Genomic DNA, 17032 nt, shown 5'->3' with positions numbered 1-17032 from the left:
ATTCCTCTCTATTTTTATATGCTATCAGTTTAAAAGAAAAGATGGATACCTGATGCAGATGTATTTGATTCTTCATGTAGTATCATTTGAAACCTTACTTTGTTAAAAGAATGTAAAATACTTTTTATATAAAATACTACAAATACTGTTTCATTATCTTTTTCTTTGTTTTTTTTTTTTTTTTTTTTGTTTTTTCTCCGGTACCAGGAACCGAACTCACGACCTTGCACTTGCCAGGCGGGTGCTTTTGCCGCTGAGCTAAATCCCCAGCCCCTTTCTTTGTTTCATTATCATTTTTGTGGTGAATCACAACATCAGTATCTTTGTATATGTATGAACAACATTTTGGTTATAGCTGTATTTAAAAGAAGCTAAACAAATTTAATTTTTGAATTATTTTTTGATTGGGCAAGATGTCTATCTTCTTCTCATAAGAAACAAATTTTCACCAGACAGTAAAGCAAACATGTATTAAAACAGTCTAACCTACTTGTTCAGGTTAGCATACAGTTTAAGAGAGTGCGACTAGTTGTTGTATGTAATGTAACCGGAGCAATTGATTTTAAATGCTCTAGGCCAATGTACATACTTATTAATTCCTTATGTGCCTAATTGTCGTTGCCTTATTTTTGCAGCCACAGAACCTTGGCCTGAAAATGCGACATTATATCAGCAACTGAAAGGTAGGTTCTTCACAATTGAAAGAGTTTGTATCAAAATATATTTATTTAAAAAACTCCTCACTGATGCAATTTACTGCAAGAAAAACGTAAACATAGAGAAGGGATTCCCCTGTATAATTTGTCTAGGAGATTTTACCTAAACTTGTAAACTGCCAGTGTAAACCAACTATTCATGGCCTATAAGGTCCTTAGTTTATTATTGACTCATTATATTGGCTGCTGTAGGCAGTGTAAAACGATGTGGTTGCAGGAGCAGTTGGCAGATTTACTGCACCAATAGCTGAGACAGCAGATTTTTGAAGTCCTGTGGTAAAGTGGGCTCTCAGTAAAAAGGAACTGTTAAAATGTATAGGCTAGGATGGTTCAGGCTCCCTTTAGCAGCTCTTCATATATCATCAGATCACATTATGGACCCCATTTGGGGCTCAGCAGCCTGCTACAGTTGTCAGAAGACTGCAAAGTAATGAAGACTAATAGGCAGCAGCCCTAGTCTTCTAAGCATGGAATTTTTATTGCAGAGAACTTGTCATCTTTCTTTTGTGTGACAGACCTAGACACACTGTGCAATATTAACTGCAAGCTGGTTTTATATGATTGTGAATGTTTTTACTTTTAACTAGAGAGATTTGAGTAGATACTGTTTTATTTAATTTTAATAAGAAGGGAAATGTTTCTTGAAAACTTAATGAATTTGTTTTTTAGTAAGCAATTTTAATTACATATTGCTGATAAAATGAGATAAATTATCAAATAATTTTAGAGGAAACAGTCCTATTTCATCATTATTTACATATTATGAAGATTTAATCAAAATTAGGGTTACCTGATAGTACTTGTAGAACTTCATAATTACCTCAGTTTAGGCTATACCTTTTCTATATAAATAGGAATAGTTTTCCAGAATAAAAATATTGCATTTATATTCTGCTTGTTTGGCAGTTACACTTTTGACCCAGACCTTTCTTGTATTTTCACAGGGGAGCAAATTTTGCTTTCTGACAATGCAGCCTCTCTTGCTGTGCAGGTAAATATGTAAATAATGTTAGATATATATGTACATGTACATGCACCCTCTAGGTGATTTGTATCATTTTGAGTTATAATTTTTTCTCTTTCCAGAACGTCTGATATATGTTTAGAATTTTTGTTACCATCATCAGTATAACATTACTTCTCTGTGAAATTTATTTTTGTTATGTCATATTATTCAGTTAATTGTTGTTAGTATATAAAATAAATAAAAAGAATTTCATTACTTATTGTAAACAAAATCACTTTTAAGTGCTGGGCACATTCTTTGTCTTGGCAGTTGTTTTGGTGGTATTATTTGGGGTGGTAATTTCATTTATGGGTTCAGAATTATTTTCTAACTTACTTGTAAAGATTTATTTGCCATGTATCTTTGAGTGTTATCCTGCTTTACCCTACTTGACAGACTTAAAACAGACGTGTTCTTCTTCAGCTACTCCTTATATGTTTATGGATTACATGTGTGTTTATTATCCCCAAATAACATATTGAATGCAGTGGCTCTTTAAACTGTATATCACAGTTGTGTGATCCAAGGGAGATTAGTGGCCTTGTAAATGTTAAACTGTATTTAAAAGGATACTTGGGGGATTTATTTACTTTAAAAGAAAGAAAAGAAATGTTTATGTAAATTGTAGAATTTACAATATAGTTATGTGAACATTTTTACATGTATAGCTGCTAGTTTCTTAGTTTACATAGTTTGAATCGCAAAGGTGATTGTATTGTGTAGAAGGTAAAAGATAACTTAGAAAGAAAATCTACGACATGACATTTATTGGAGGTGGGACCGAGGTCCTTGATGATAGAAAGAGAAAGAAGGAAAGGAACTGTTTATCAGGTTTTTGTTGTGTTCTAAGCCTAATGAATGCTAAGCATTTCATTGTAGGTCATCTCATTTATGTTTTATTCAACTTGCTATCCTATGTGCTCAGTGTCATTCAGTATGATGGTATGGAATTTGATGCATCCTTATTTTAAGGCAGGAAAAAATGGAAAGAAATGTGCTTGAACAATAATTCATTAGTACAAGCATCTAAATTTCATTTTATTTTTGCCAAGAATATAAACTGTATTTATTTACCTTTTTTTTCTTTAGATACTAATATTATAACTAGTTTTAAATTTCTTAATATGATAACATTTGATAAACAAATTCTCCATTATATGTGATAAATACCAACTTTATACCATTGTTTATGAATCTCCCCTTTTTTTGGTGAGAGAAGTGCAATGTAATTTGAGCTTTCAAATACTATTAATATAGTTGCCTAGCATATAGAATGTAGTAAGTAGATGTTTATTGTAAGAGTGGTTTTACAACTGTGATGAAAACAATCTTGTCTGATAAACAAGAGCATGAATAAATAATTTTCTGTGTATAAAATAATGTTTTCAGTCTTCATATTTCTGAAGACAGCTTCAGGGCATAGTGAATATTTTAATTGAAGCACTGATTCTTAACCCTTTTAAAATTGCCATTTTGAGGATAACTTTTTCAGGACTTGACAAAAGCTATAGAAAGAATTTCTGGAAAACATTTTGGTGCACACGTAGAAATAAAAGTCTACCCAGACTATTTGGCGTATAGTTTCAGGAGGGTTACTGATCTCCTTGCTGAACCTATCTGGGACTCTCTTTTGAAGAGCCCCAAACACTAAGTAATAGTAGTTTAGGAAGTGTTGAGTAATTTTCACCACATAGGTATTTTTAGGTAAAATAGAGTGATGTTTCTCACCTGGGGAAATATTTTACCCCCAAAAAACATGTGACATTTTGAGATTTTTGGTTGTCAAAACTTGGAGGAATGCTTTTGGCATCTATTGAGTAGACACTCGGGTTTCTGCTGAATACCATACTATGCACCGACAGCTCTCTATTATTATCTGAATTATCTGAACCCACAGACAAAGTGTCAAGGTTGAGACACACTGGAATAGATCATTTAACCAGTTTCCAGTACAAAACAAGATGTCAGTATATTGTCACTTAAAAAAATTAGCCTTGGAGTATTTAAGGGAAAAGAAAAAGCCTTTAGTTTGTGCTTTATCAATTCTGTTTTTATGGTTATTACTTTGCTTTCTTCCCATAGTATCTGAAATCATAGTTGCAATTAAAAATAAAAACAGAAAAAGCCTTTTAAAATGGAGCTTGCTTAACCATTTCATTTTTTTTACCCTATGTATGTCACTTAGATGATAAATTAACCAGCATATATTAAAAATTCTTGTTTTTTTTCAATATTCTTTGGCTTGACAGCTGATAGTAGCCATGACTATAAATGTGACTTCTCCACATATCTGATGTAAACTTTATGGAGTAATTTTCTTCTATATAGTGGATCAGCATCCGTTTAGAAGAATCAGTTAAAGTCTTCATGTTTGATATATAAAATTGATCAAAACAATGTGACAGGTATCCATAAGCTGACTATTTTCTAGAAGATACCAGATATCAGACATCAGATATTTTAATAGTCTGTCAGTTAAATCATCAGGAAATTTAAATTTTACTTACGACATAGTCTTGGTATTTATTATATCCCTGAAGCTAAGTGGTTAGATCATTTTTAATTAAAAGCACTTTCACGATTTCAGTTTAAAAGAAAATAAATTTTGTCCCTGTGGTTATTTCTTCTTTGATTTTCTTTCCTTCCCTCATCCACAAAGTACAGGTTTTACTTGAAATGTGTGCTTGGTTGTAATGTAATCTTATGTGTTGAATATAGTGAGGTATTAGTGTAGTGTGTTTCTCTGGTTTCTGTGAGCTCTGTGTCTGTGTATATGTGTGTGTTTGTGTTGGTGTATAGTACTGCACACATGTGCACAAATGCTGGAGGACAAAAAAATTGTCCATTCTATAATACTTGCCCTTTAATTGATGGATTTAAGCTTATATTGATTGGGAAAACAGCTTTGATAATATACCCCCAAACAAACTGTTCAATAAACATGTAGTACTAGCCACATATATAATTTAAAAATTTCTAGCAGCCCCATTAAAAAAGTAAAAGAAACAAGTGAAACTAATTTTGATAATATATTTTATTTAACTCTCTGTATAAACAGTGATCATTTTATCATGTAATCAATACAGAATTTATTGTTTTACATTTTTACATGTTAAGTTCAAAACCTGATGTATATATTACACTTATGTCACATCTCAGTTTGTGCTAGTCACAGTTCACAAGCTCATTAGCCATATGCAGAGGGGGACTTTTGTATTGGGCAGTGCAGGTTTAGAAATATAGTATGAGCAAATACATATGAACTTTATAATTTTTCTGCAAAAACTGTTTAAAAAATTTACCTGAAGTTTATATTTCTACTGATTCAATATATGCTATTTTTATAGCAGATTCCACAGATGAAATGGGCAGTGGTGCTCTGTTCCAAATGTAGCATACCATAAATAAAATTCTTTATTTAAAGTTCCTCATCTATAAAATAGAGATGTAATAGATGCTGATCTGTTGGGTTATAAGAATTGAATGTGTTAACATATGCAAAACACTCAGAAAAATACCTGTAAATGTGCAACGAGTTATTTCTTTTATCTCCTGATTCCTTGACAGAAGTACATATAATCAATTTCAGCAAGAGGGGTGGATGCTTACAGGTTTGATAATGCCTAAACCATTCCAGAGTAATTGAGAAATAAGTATTATGTGTAAGCTTTTCAGGGAATGTATTTGTATTTGTATGAACATTAATAATAATTTTTGTAATTGTTCTTCCCTGCCATCTAAAAATGAAAGCTTTAATTCAAACAAGATGTTACTTTAATAATACCAAATAAGACTTGGTTTAAAACTTAAAGTTTAGTTAAGTGCTTTTATCGTATAACACACCGAGGTCATTTCTGAACAGTATTAATCGCATTCAGTCCTTACCATAGTCCTGCTTCAGGGTACAATTCTTTCTCTCATCTTAAAGACATGGGAAGTAAAGCCCAAGAGGTGCTCTGCCCTCTCCTAGAGCCCACGCACTGTGACGGTAAATAGAGAATAACAGCAGCAGTTGTGTGCCACATGTGCTCATCACCATACTGGGCACATAATTCTTATCCACCCATTTAGTCCATAACAGTTGTGTGAAGTAGGTTTTATAGATAATCCTCTCCCACAGAAACCCTATGAGATAGGGACCTTTTTTTTCTCCTTTCCTCGTAGATTAGGGACATAGAGCAGAGAACCAAGGTTACATAACAGTACTTGGCAGAACTGGAACGCAAACCTAAGGAGTCTGCGTGGGTAGTCCCCACCCAACACTTTCCTGTATTTCAGTCTGCTGTACTGATAAAGCTCTCTGAACTTTGCTCAACAATAAGCAACTGTTTAGTCACACATAATTTCTGGAATTTCCTAGCAAACTGATCCTCTGGTTGATACGGTATATTAAGGTATGGTGTGTTAAGGCTTTTGGATTTTGGAAATATGATAAATGTCATCTTAGTTAATATGAAGCTATAGTTAGATAATAAATGAGAAATTCTTTTGTAAAAAATAAAAACTATGGAAATGGAAGATGATGTTGAATAAAAATTAGTATCTACTTTGACTTCAAAGATTTATGTGCCTACTAAATGACTATCTAGATAATAAAATGTTTGTTTCTGATAAATTTTGGAAGGAATTTCATTTAATATATATGAAGCCAATTTCAAAAGACTTTTTGGTATGGCTTAATGTAGATTTTATGAAAATTTGAATGTAGTTTTTAGAGAATGTCTCAAGCTGATGGTCATTATTAGAATGCTGCATGATAAAGTGCCCTTTTTACCTCCAGTGAGAATTACCTTTAAGCTTAGCGAGTGGAATATCCCTATTTTATTTAATATATTTATTTTTCCTTACCCTTTGTGAATAAACACATTATCTCTAAAAATGAAACGAGGAAAAATCTGCTTTCTATGTTGAGTATGTTATATCATTTTTTAGAAAGTCAGCATTTTTATAGGTCCCATTAACGCTGACCCATGAACACTAACATGTCAGATCTCTTAGTAAATACTTAGCTGACCCTTGCTTCCTTTTAGTAAAGATGCTTTTTAGGATAACATATTAATTAGTGGTTAAATGGTAATATCCTAATGTAGCATTTGGGGATGAGCAGAGGGGGGAGAATCTCTTTTTCCTTTGGAGATGCAGGCTGATTGTTGCACTGGAGAAGCAATTGTAAGTATGAAAATGTAGCTGCTATCAACTTGTGTTGTCATTCACATTGTCACAATAGACAGCTTACCTGCAGAATTTTGGAGAAAATGATTTTGAGTTTTTTACTTGGTTGGGTACATTTTTGCTTTATACCTCTTATTCAGGGTTATATACATTTAAACCTTACATAAATGCAGGTAGGATGATACTAGTGTATATATTTTAATGGAAAACTAATAGAGTAGTGTTTTCTAGAAAAACATTTAAAGAAATGAATACCATATAATTTCCTCAGAATTTCATGAAGTGTAATATTTTAGGTTTTTAAAGTATATTTATTCCTGCATTACTTTGATCATCTGCAAAATCAGGCTTCTATATTACTTTCAGAGTGGGAGAAGGAAGTGAAAACTGAGGGGGAAAGATATCTTAGTGAATATTTATTAGAGAAGGGAATTGTAAAGTCCTTTTCAGTATTCTAAACCAAATGAAATGGAGGCTACTGATATTTTTTTGATATCATTGAATTTACATTGTCCAGATTGTCCTATATTGCATTATTGTATTTATACCAGTATTAAAGCATTTTAGTGATTTATGGTTAAAATACCTGGCATGATTTAAGTATATAAAATGGGATGTTTATAAAAGTTAACTATGAATTTAAGTTGCAAACGGAATTTAACAGAGTTTTAAAAATCTCAATGTTAGTATTATTTTCCTTAACACATAACTGGTTTGGTGTATGTAAAACATTTAAACTAGTTCTGTATATTCAAAATAAAACTAGGTGGTTGACATGTCATTTTTAATTAGCTAAATAAGGTAAAATAGTTACACAGGGAAATGCTTTGCTAATATAAAAATTTACTTAGAAAACTTCACACTCATGGTTCTGAGAGATTGAAAGTTAGAATATCAAGAATATACTTTTTTGTTTGAAAAGTAAATAGCAGGCAGAATTTTAAAGTTTGTTAACCCTAAACAGAAAATACAACATAGTGGTAAAATGAAAAAAAACAAACAAACCCAAAAACCCAAAAACTGAGCAATCTATGTTTTAAAGAGAAAAAGGCTAGAATTTTTCATTATTAGATATACAGTATCAACATAATCAATCTAGCAGCATTATATTTGAGCTGAAAATACACTTAAATTTGAGGACATGTAGTACCTTGTGTGAGTGAAACATCTTTCATATAGTTCTAAGATGAAATTACCCTTGAATGAATAGCATCTTCATTTATCTTCAAACCTCTCCTGTGCGCTTAGTGAATCTACTCTTTCAACATTCTACAACAAGAATTACATTATACCATTATATCAGAGTACTTCTGCAGTGTGAAATAGATTGGTTTGGAAAATGAACCTGGCTTTGCTATAAATTACATTCACAGGTACAAAGGAATGTGTTATTTTGTTTAAAATACTCACAAATATAATTAAGGTCTTAATTTATGTTAAACTACAAATATGGCTATTACCCTAACTGGATTAGGAACTTAATCTGTCACTTCAAGAATGATACCTTACACTTTTCATTTGTAACTTTAGATACATTATTTCAATTATAGGGTCTGCAGCTGTTTGATATAAAAAATGAATTATTTTGTAGATAGATTTGTTCATGGTTTTTAATTTTAAAGCATGCCTCTTCAGTAAGATGGAAAATAATTCTTCAGTTGTCACAGCTTTTCCTTTGTGTCCTCGTGAAATAGGATATGAATTAAAATTCACAATCATTTTTATTTTGTCCCTTGAAAATGGCTTCAGAATAGTCCTTAGTAAATTCTTACATAAAATGTTCGAAATTTAATTATGAAATGAATAGAAGCTTTGTCCTAAGGAAGAAAACCAGTCTAAGAATAGGTCTGCTGTCTATGGATAGCTTTACCTGGTTTGATTGGAAAATGCATTGTTTCCCATTTAAAATTTGGATGGCTTTGTTAGTATGGTTTACATAAATTTAGAAGCTGTGTTTATAACTTCTTGAATTATATAATATTAATCAATATAAAACATCTAGTCTTCAGAATTTTTATTAAGGCTAGTTCTTGAAAATTTTGAGTTATTTTAATGTTTTTATTGGTATATAGTGCTTTTATTGCTTAAATGCAATTAAAGAGAGTATTGTGTATATAATTTGTTAGACAAATGTTCATTTTGTTTTTGGGATAAAGGAAGGTAGGGGCGGTGCATATAGCTCAGTAATAAAGTGCTTGCCTAGCATGCAGGAGGCCCAGGGTTTGATCCCCACCACCAAAAAAAGAGAACGACTTGGTTAGTCATTCAATATTGGGCGCTAATAGTTAACAAAAATGAAATGAATATATTTTATGTCCCTTACATCCACTGTTTAACTTATAATAATTTAGAAAGTTTTTTTAACTTCTTTTTCTCCATCAGTAATATTATTTTATCTACAGATAGCGGAACTTTATAAAATTTATTATAGAATTTAGAAAAAAGTGCCGCTGGTATGCTCCTAATATTGTGTTAGGTTCTTGGGTTATAATAATTATTCTTTCTGTACTTTTGACTTTTATAACTGTTTTGCTAAGTTTGAACCTTAATCTTTATTTACGTAATTCTACTAGGGAAAGCCTATACCTTTTCTTATTCTGATTGTCTTCTTTGTTGTCCTTAGGAAGAATCTGGTTTTTTTCCCCTACAGTTGTCAGATATTGTTGTATCTAAAACTCTTCTCTCTTTTTCTCTCTCTCTCTGTCTCTCTCACTCAGTGCACTTGCCACTTGCCAGTCAGGCACCATACTGCTGAGCTATGCTTCTGGCCCCCTATGTTACAGTTTTCTAAGGGCAGTGTCTTCTAACTGATATTTATAAGTGTTGATTTCTTAAAATATCTCTTAATTTACTAGAAGTTACATTTATTTTAAGCATTGAGTTTTGGAGCCAAAGAGTTACAAAGTGCTAATCTGTAGCTTGCTAGTTTGAACTTAAGTATTTTAAAATTTGTGATTATAGTACCTATGGCTTGCTCATGGAGAAGTGTTTACCAAAAGCCTGTTGTGTGCTGGGGTCAGTGTGATGAACAAATAAACATGGTCTAAATTTACTAATGGACTTACATTTTGAAGAACGAGGTCATTTGTCAATTCACTTATCAGTATATGGGGTTTTGGAAAATTATTTACAAAGTGATCTTTGTCCACAACATCTTTGTTCACTTGTTTTTGTTTAATTAGAAAAGATATACATTATTATGTATGTAATATACAATATAATGATTATATACCATATAGTAGATGTTTAAATGTATTAAAATATAAATCATATTTGGTGTTCATTCTTTTAAAAGTGTTTTTGGTATGTTCTTTTATTATTTCTTTTTTTTTTTTTTTTTTTTCCGGTACCGGGAATCGAACTCATGACCTTGTGCTTGCGAGGCAGGCGCTTTGCCGCTGAGCTAAATCCCCAGCCCTTCTTTTATTACTTAAATATCTAGAGATTTTTACTTCAGTGTACAATTTTGCTGTTTTGATTTTATAGAAATACAATTAATTGCAGTGTATAATAATAACTTTTTCCTCCTAAGTAGGCATTAAAAAGTAATGAAGTGAAGTCAGCTTTCTTTGCAGTCACCAAGATTAGGTAATCTTTCTTTATTTGCAGATAGACAAATGAATATTGTTGTTACAAATACTGTTACTACTAATATTAATAATAATGCCTTATGTTTACTGAACTACTTCTTGCCGGATGGTGTGTGAACAGTTTTCCATACAGTATCTCGGTGTTCCTGATGAGCCATCTTCATCTGGCATTGCGAAAGCTTACGACATAAAGGAACTTCCCCAAGCTGACACAGCCACCAAGATTCCATCCAGCAAACTCTCACTGCGAGGCTTCTGCTCTATTAACTTCTTACTGGTCTGTATTGACTCCTAAAACTGGTGAAGGGGATTCCTGCTTTTCCAGTGTATGTAGTAGAGAGACCGTAGTTAGCAAAGACCATCTCAAAACTCCTGAGCCTCCCCTTCCCACCAAAATCCACTAATCTCAGTTTTTCCTGGCTTGCTAAGTAGCAGTTCCATCTTTTAAGCCAGAAACTTGAGTCCTATTTTGAGTTCTCCCTTTTTCTTTGGTCCACATTGTTATCAGCAAATCCTCTTGACTCTTCCTTAAAATTATAGCCTGAATATGGCGTCCTACATTTTTCATCATTCCCGTTGCTTGGTTCATTACCCAATCTCCTAACTAGTTCTCCTGCCTCCACAATTCTGTCTTCCACAGTCTAGTCTCTCTATGTTTTTGTAGACCTTTAATATGTCGTTCAGATTCCAGCAGTCCTCAGATCAACATCTAATTATTCCTCATTAGATGTTTAAGCCAAAATCCTTCAGAATTATCTGCAAGATTGTACATGAGTTTTGGTTTGCCTCTCTTACCACCTACTTCCTTATTCCCACACCGTCACACTGGTGTCATTACTGTTCCTGAAACATGCTCGTTGAAGCATAGTCTGTTTGTTTCATGCCTTTGAACTTGGACTCCTCTTCCCTTAAATACAGTCTGCCAAAAAAGTGTATGCACACTTCAGGAAAAGAAAAACTTGTATAAATATTTCAATACTAAATTTATTGAGACATAATGAGATTAATACAAGTTACCTTGGGCCTCTACAATTACAAGAGGAACTCAAAGTGGTGGCCATTAGCTTCCAGACATTTATTAGTACGATGAACTGCTGCTTGAGTAACCTTGGTCATTGAGCTTGCTGCACATGCATTTTCAATTTCTTCTCTAAGGGCTGGCAGTGGGATTTTCATGATATATGACATCCTGTAGGGTTTCCCATATGAGGATAACACCACCTGTTGAAAAAACATCATACCGTTTTTTTTTCCCCTAAAGTGTGTATACTTGTTTTTTGTTGTTGTTGTTGGACTGTATGTCTACTTTGCATATTTTTTGGTTTTTGTGCTTGTGACTTGTCTCCTTTTGGATGTAATTTCCATCAGGGCTGAAACTTTATGTTTGCCGCTGTATTCCCAGTGGCTGGAACAGTTCCTGATAAATACTAAGTGCTCAATAATGTGTTGAATGTATGTTTCTAGACAAGCAAAGTTGTATTCTTCTATTAATATAGCACTCCAGGAAGCTACACAGAAAGCTACATGGGAAGCTGCACAAAGGCTAATAAATTAGCCTTTTGCAAACCTTTTTGAGGTATATTTTAATGTTTCACTTTAGGCTGTTAGAAGAAGAAAGCACACAAAAGGCAGTTCTGCACTTGGTATATGTTATCCTATGTCATTCACTGGCCCTTGTATAAGACTCCGGATGAGAAATACCTGATGGAATTTAGCATGAGAAGTCCACTTGGTGAGCAGCAGCCTCATTTTTTTTAAAGTCTCCATTGATGGATTCACCACAGTTTACTTAATCTTTTTCTTTCATGCATAGGTGTTAAGTTATTGTTAAATTTATTATTTTGTTACAAATCTGTCTCTCTTTAATGAGTATTAAACTCTTGTTATATCTATTATTTTGTTATAAATAGGGCTTACGTATGAATATCCTTATAACATGTATGTTTATATGAGGTACTTCTAGTAGTAAAAATGCTGGATCAAAGGATGTGTAGATCTTACTAGAGTCCCTCAAGAGGTTACATTGATTTTAATTTCAACCAGTGAGTAAATATAAATTGTGTTTTGGATTTTGACTAAGTAGCAGGTGTCTGGTATACAATAAGTACTCAATAAATAGTAGCCGTTATCATTTTTCTTTGAAGTTGTCTGCTTGCACTCTTCATTTTGTCTCCTCTCAGTTCCCTTTTCTATGGTTTGTTTTAGGTCTTTTTGTTTGAAGCTTTCCTCAAATACCTACTGATCTCTGCTAACAATTTGTAGTTAAAAGTGAGCCACTAAACATCTGATGGGATAAGGGGCTTTTTTTTTTTTTTTTTTTTGCTTGTGGATGTCACTTAGACTGATTTTACATTGGCAGTTTTCATTGGCCACTCTCTCACCCTGACTAAAACAATAAGTATTTTTAGTTTTATTTTAATCCAGAGTGATGTCCTCGCGTGGCAGCGGGAGAGGGTTGGGACCTGAGAGGGAGAAGGGCACCATGGATCTCTTCAGTTGCTGTGTGAGCTTGTCTTCTTTTCTGTGTTGTCTCTCTCCCAGTGCCCTCTCCTGTGCTTGAATCATTGAAGCATGAGTCTCTGACTGGATTTCTCCAAAGAATAAACCCATCCCCTGCCCAGATTAGGGGAGGGCTGATTGTATGTGATTATGTGCCGCTTATGTAGACTTTCATCTAATCCTATGTGCAGTCCCATAACTCTCCTGTGCTTTTTTGTTTGTTTTGTTTTTTGGTACTGGGGATTGAACCTGGGACCTTGCACTAGGCTGTGCCCCCAGACCCTTTTTGTTTTTATTTTAAGGCTGTCTCACTGAGTCACTGAATTGCTCAAGCTTGCTGTTTCCTGCCTCAGCTTCCCAGAGTGCTGAGATTATGAGTGCTGCTTTTTTTCTTTTTGGTGTCAGAAATTGAACACAGGACCTTGCACTTCCCAGACAGGGCACTGTTCTACTGAGCTACATTTTTGGGCCCAAGTGCTGCCTTTTGTGCTACCTGCCTCCCAATTTTGAAATCTGTTGTGTTTCTTTGATGCAAATGTGTTGAGTTTCTCTTTAAGCTTTTAGGTTTCCGTTTCCTCTGTACCCTCATCCCCAAGTCTGCTTTCCATCTTACAAAACTGGGTTGAGGGGCTGGGGATTTAGCTCAGCGGCAAAGCGCCTGCCTGGCAAGTGCAAGGTCGTGAGTTTGGTTCCCGGTACCGGAGAAAAACCAAAAAAAAAAACAAAAAAAAAAAAAAACAAAACTGGGTTGATATCTGTGGTCTGCATTTGTCTTCTTCTGTCTTTGTTTTTGTTTCATTTCTTGCTGTTATTTCAACGGAATTTTTGAAAGGCTACAGAGATAAATGTATAAAATCAGTCTTTAATATTTAACCAGTTACTGATAATCTGGTGCTTCTTTTTAAAATTGTTTTTTTTGAAGAAAAAAAAGGATGGAGATACCCTACCCTTTCAGTGAATTTTTTTTTTGACATTTAGGAATTCAATTAATTTATTCAATATGTTGAAATTACATCAAGCTTATTAAATTTCAGGGTCTTAAAGGTCAGGTACTAGCTGTCTGTGTGCATGTGTCCAGAACAGTCTCTACTATGTGTCAGTATTCAGTAAATTTATATTCAAAGAATGAATATGTTTATTGACTGTTCTTTCATTCTGAGCTTTTACATGTTAATTTGCCTGATCATTTTAGCATTTGGAGTTGCTCAACAAATGAGTGACTCTATATTAATTCTCTTTGAAATTAGAGCTATTATGGTATGTAGTGTGTCATCATCCTCAAAAGTTGATGGATTACTTGCATATTTTGTGCATTGTACTGTTATGCAGGTTGTTATTATAATATTAGCCTAATCACTTTCAAATGATTTCAGCCACTTGTGCCACAGCCTCTTTTACATAGATTACCATTACCATAGACTAACACGAGCCAACCGTCATCCAGTGGACATCAGCACATCATGGTGTGATGATGGATGTATTTGGTATCTTTGCTCTTGAATAAATACTGTAGCCACTAGATACAGATGCCTGTTGAGCACTTCAAATATGGCTGGTTTGACTGGGAAACAGGATTTAAAATAATATTCAATTGTCATAAATTTATATTGAATCTAAGTAGCAACGTGTGACTAGTAGTGGTTTCTGTGTTGGAGAACATAGTTACAAAACATTCTGATAAGATGCACCAAGCTTTGTTTTTTGCTGCACCCTCCCTTGCTGGGATCAAACCTAGGGCTTTGTGCATGCTTGGCAATATGCCAGTATTTGATTCAATTATTTTATGTTATCCACCTGAATTGGTTTGGAATAAAGTATCCAACTGAAAAATAAGGGGTGAATTATCCTCAGGTTATTATTATAACTACATTTTCTTTGAATTTATATGAAATAAGAATGTGCAGGTTGCTATTTCAGAATTGAAAATAAAATGTGTTCAAGTGGATGTATCGTGCCTGTTACTTGAAGTTTTTTTTATATACTGATAAGGGTGGAAATGAAAGTGAAAGGTAAAAGTACTACTTTGGAACTGTGCAGAGGTTTTCTTCTGTTCTGCAGTACTGTTTCAGTCAAAGCTTGCTTTTGTTTTGAAATTTTTGTATTATTAAAGATAGTCAGGGGCTGGGGATTTAGCTCAGCGGCAAAGCGCCTGCCTGGCAAGCGCAAGGTCGCGAGTTCGGTTCCCAGTACCGGAGAAAAACCAAAAAAATAAAAAAATAAAGATAGTCACAGGTACTTGCATTTTCCCAAAACAATTGTGGAAATACTGTTTTGTGACATCAAACTTTTTTGTGAGCTGCAGATTAATTCAGAAAATTTCTTTTGAACCAGTGATGAAAAATAATTTTACTGAATGGTATATAAAATTAATCTTTGGCTAATCAGAATTATGCCATCAGTTAAAGCCTGTGGCAAATTAAATGTTGTTAAATTGGTTATGATTCAGTTCTTTTTTTTTTAAAAGACAGAAGTGAAAAAGTCCTGGGACCAAGGAGCATGAATTTGATTGCAGAGCATTATAATTCTGCTGAACATTTTGTTAGAGAAATACAGTTTTATGGAATATTGATTAGTAGAGTTACCCCATGCATGTTATCCAGCAACTGAACGTTATACAGGACTTTGAGAAGCCGTAGTTGCGAAGGCCTCAATCCTTAGTCTCTCATCCTTCGCAGATGATTTTTTCCCCCATTTCCTTCTTGTCCTTTCTTATCACCTGCCAGTCACCACTGGTCCCTGTCATTATGATGGAAAAAGTGTCCCATTTGCTTATGAAAGCTTATCCCTCTGCTTGTGCGCTTGTTCGTTCCCCCTTTGCCTTCTCGTGGCTCTTGTCTATCAGTTATTGACCTGTTTCGTGTAATTTCTGCATACCTCCATCCGGGTTTTGTTTTTGCACTGGGTTCGTACCCAGGGCCTCTCCATGCTGGGCAGGCACTCTTCCACCGAGCCACACCCTCGCCCATTCTCTGTTACTTTTCCTCTTCGTGAAGAGCCACACCCTTTGTCATCACTGTAATGCATGTAAGAGGAGGTCTTTGACTCTTCTACTTCCTTTCTTTTCTTGCTTCTTTTTCATCTGATCCTCCCTGTTTGAAAGAGCTGTTTATATTCTCATTCTTTCCTTCCTGGCATGCCTTCCACATGATTTTGGTACATGCTGAGAGAACCGCTGTCCTTGCTTGCAGTGATGAGTCCAGGAGAAGAAGCTCACCTGTTGCTTATAGACTAGAATCACAGGCCGTAGAATTTCGAGACCTGTTAGTTTGCACTGAGATGCCCACGAATTAACTTTTGGTTGGGTTAGGTGGTGTTTAACCTAGAAACAGAAATTATGGGTCAGTAAGTTAGGGTTAGGTTTGGCAGTGACAGAAGCCCAAAACAATAGGTGTAAAGAGGTGAGACTATTGCTTCTGTAAACAGAGGTCATCCGGTCTGATGACTGCGACTTTTGAGAACTGAGGCTCCTTCACTGTCGGTGCGCCATCATCTACAGCACTCGGCCTGTATTCCACGGTTCAGTTTGGCTGCTTTACCCTGGCCGTTCTTTTCACATTCTAGCCAGCAGGGCCCTTCAGCGGTCACAGTGGCCAGACTTGAGCCATTGACCACACCTAGTTGCCAAGGAAACATTTTGAATTTTGTGCCACCATGGGTACAGATACAAATCACCACTCTAGGGGAAGGGGAGAATGGAAACGGGAGTAGGGAGATTCCAAACAGCTTCTTCACACTGAACCTTTGGCAGCTTTGCTTGACGCAGCATGGAATGTTTATTGTAAGCATTGGACCGTCTTAGATTAGTTGTGGAAAAATGAGGGAGATTGTGGGGAAGGCGAAAGGAGTAAACATTAGAATGTACTCCTTGGCTTTCTAACAGATTTCACTCCCTTGAGATCAGACATGCGTGCCTAAGGTGCTGAGCAGTGTTTAGTAGAGAGGAACGAGACTCATGTGGGATTTATTTTTAGAGGGAAGCATTCCTAGAAGACTGGAGTTTTGGGAATACAGGTTTGAAGAAGAACATTGATATACTCTTGGTAAAGGTG

At 34.6% G+C, this 17032-nt stretch overlaps 1 protein-coding gene across 2 annotated transcripts in view; it reads left to right on the top strand.

Moving 5' to 3' along the window:
* Window positions 1–17032, top strand: part of Mtx2 (metaxin 2) — a 52950-nt gene that overhangs the window by 20101 nt on the left and 15817 nt on the right. For both annotated transcript variants that reach the window (XM_013512767.1, XM_005373410.2), the window contains exons 2-3: window positions 636–683; window positions 1661–1707. In XM_013512767.1, coding sequence (XP_013368221.1) covers window positions 636–683; window positions 1661–1707 — 95 coding nt within the window. The remainder of the gene's footprint in view (window positions 1–635; window positions 684–1660; window positions 1708–17032) is intronic.

Source organism: Chinchilla lanigera, unplaced genomic scaffold, assembly GCF_000276665.1.
Source record: "Chinchilla lanigera isolate Chin_1 unplaced genomic scaffold, ChiLan1.0 scaffold00002, whole genome shotgun sequence".
Taxonomy (NCBI): Eukaryota; Metazoa; Chordata; class Mammalia; order Rodentia; family Chinchillidae; genus Chinchilla; species Chinchilla lanigera.
This window is presented reverse-complemented; position numbering and strand designations above follow the sequence as displayed.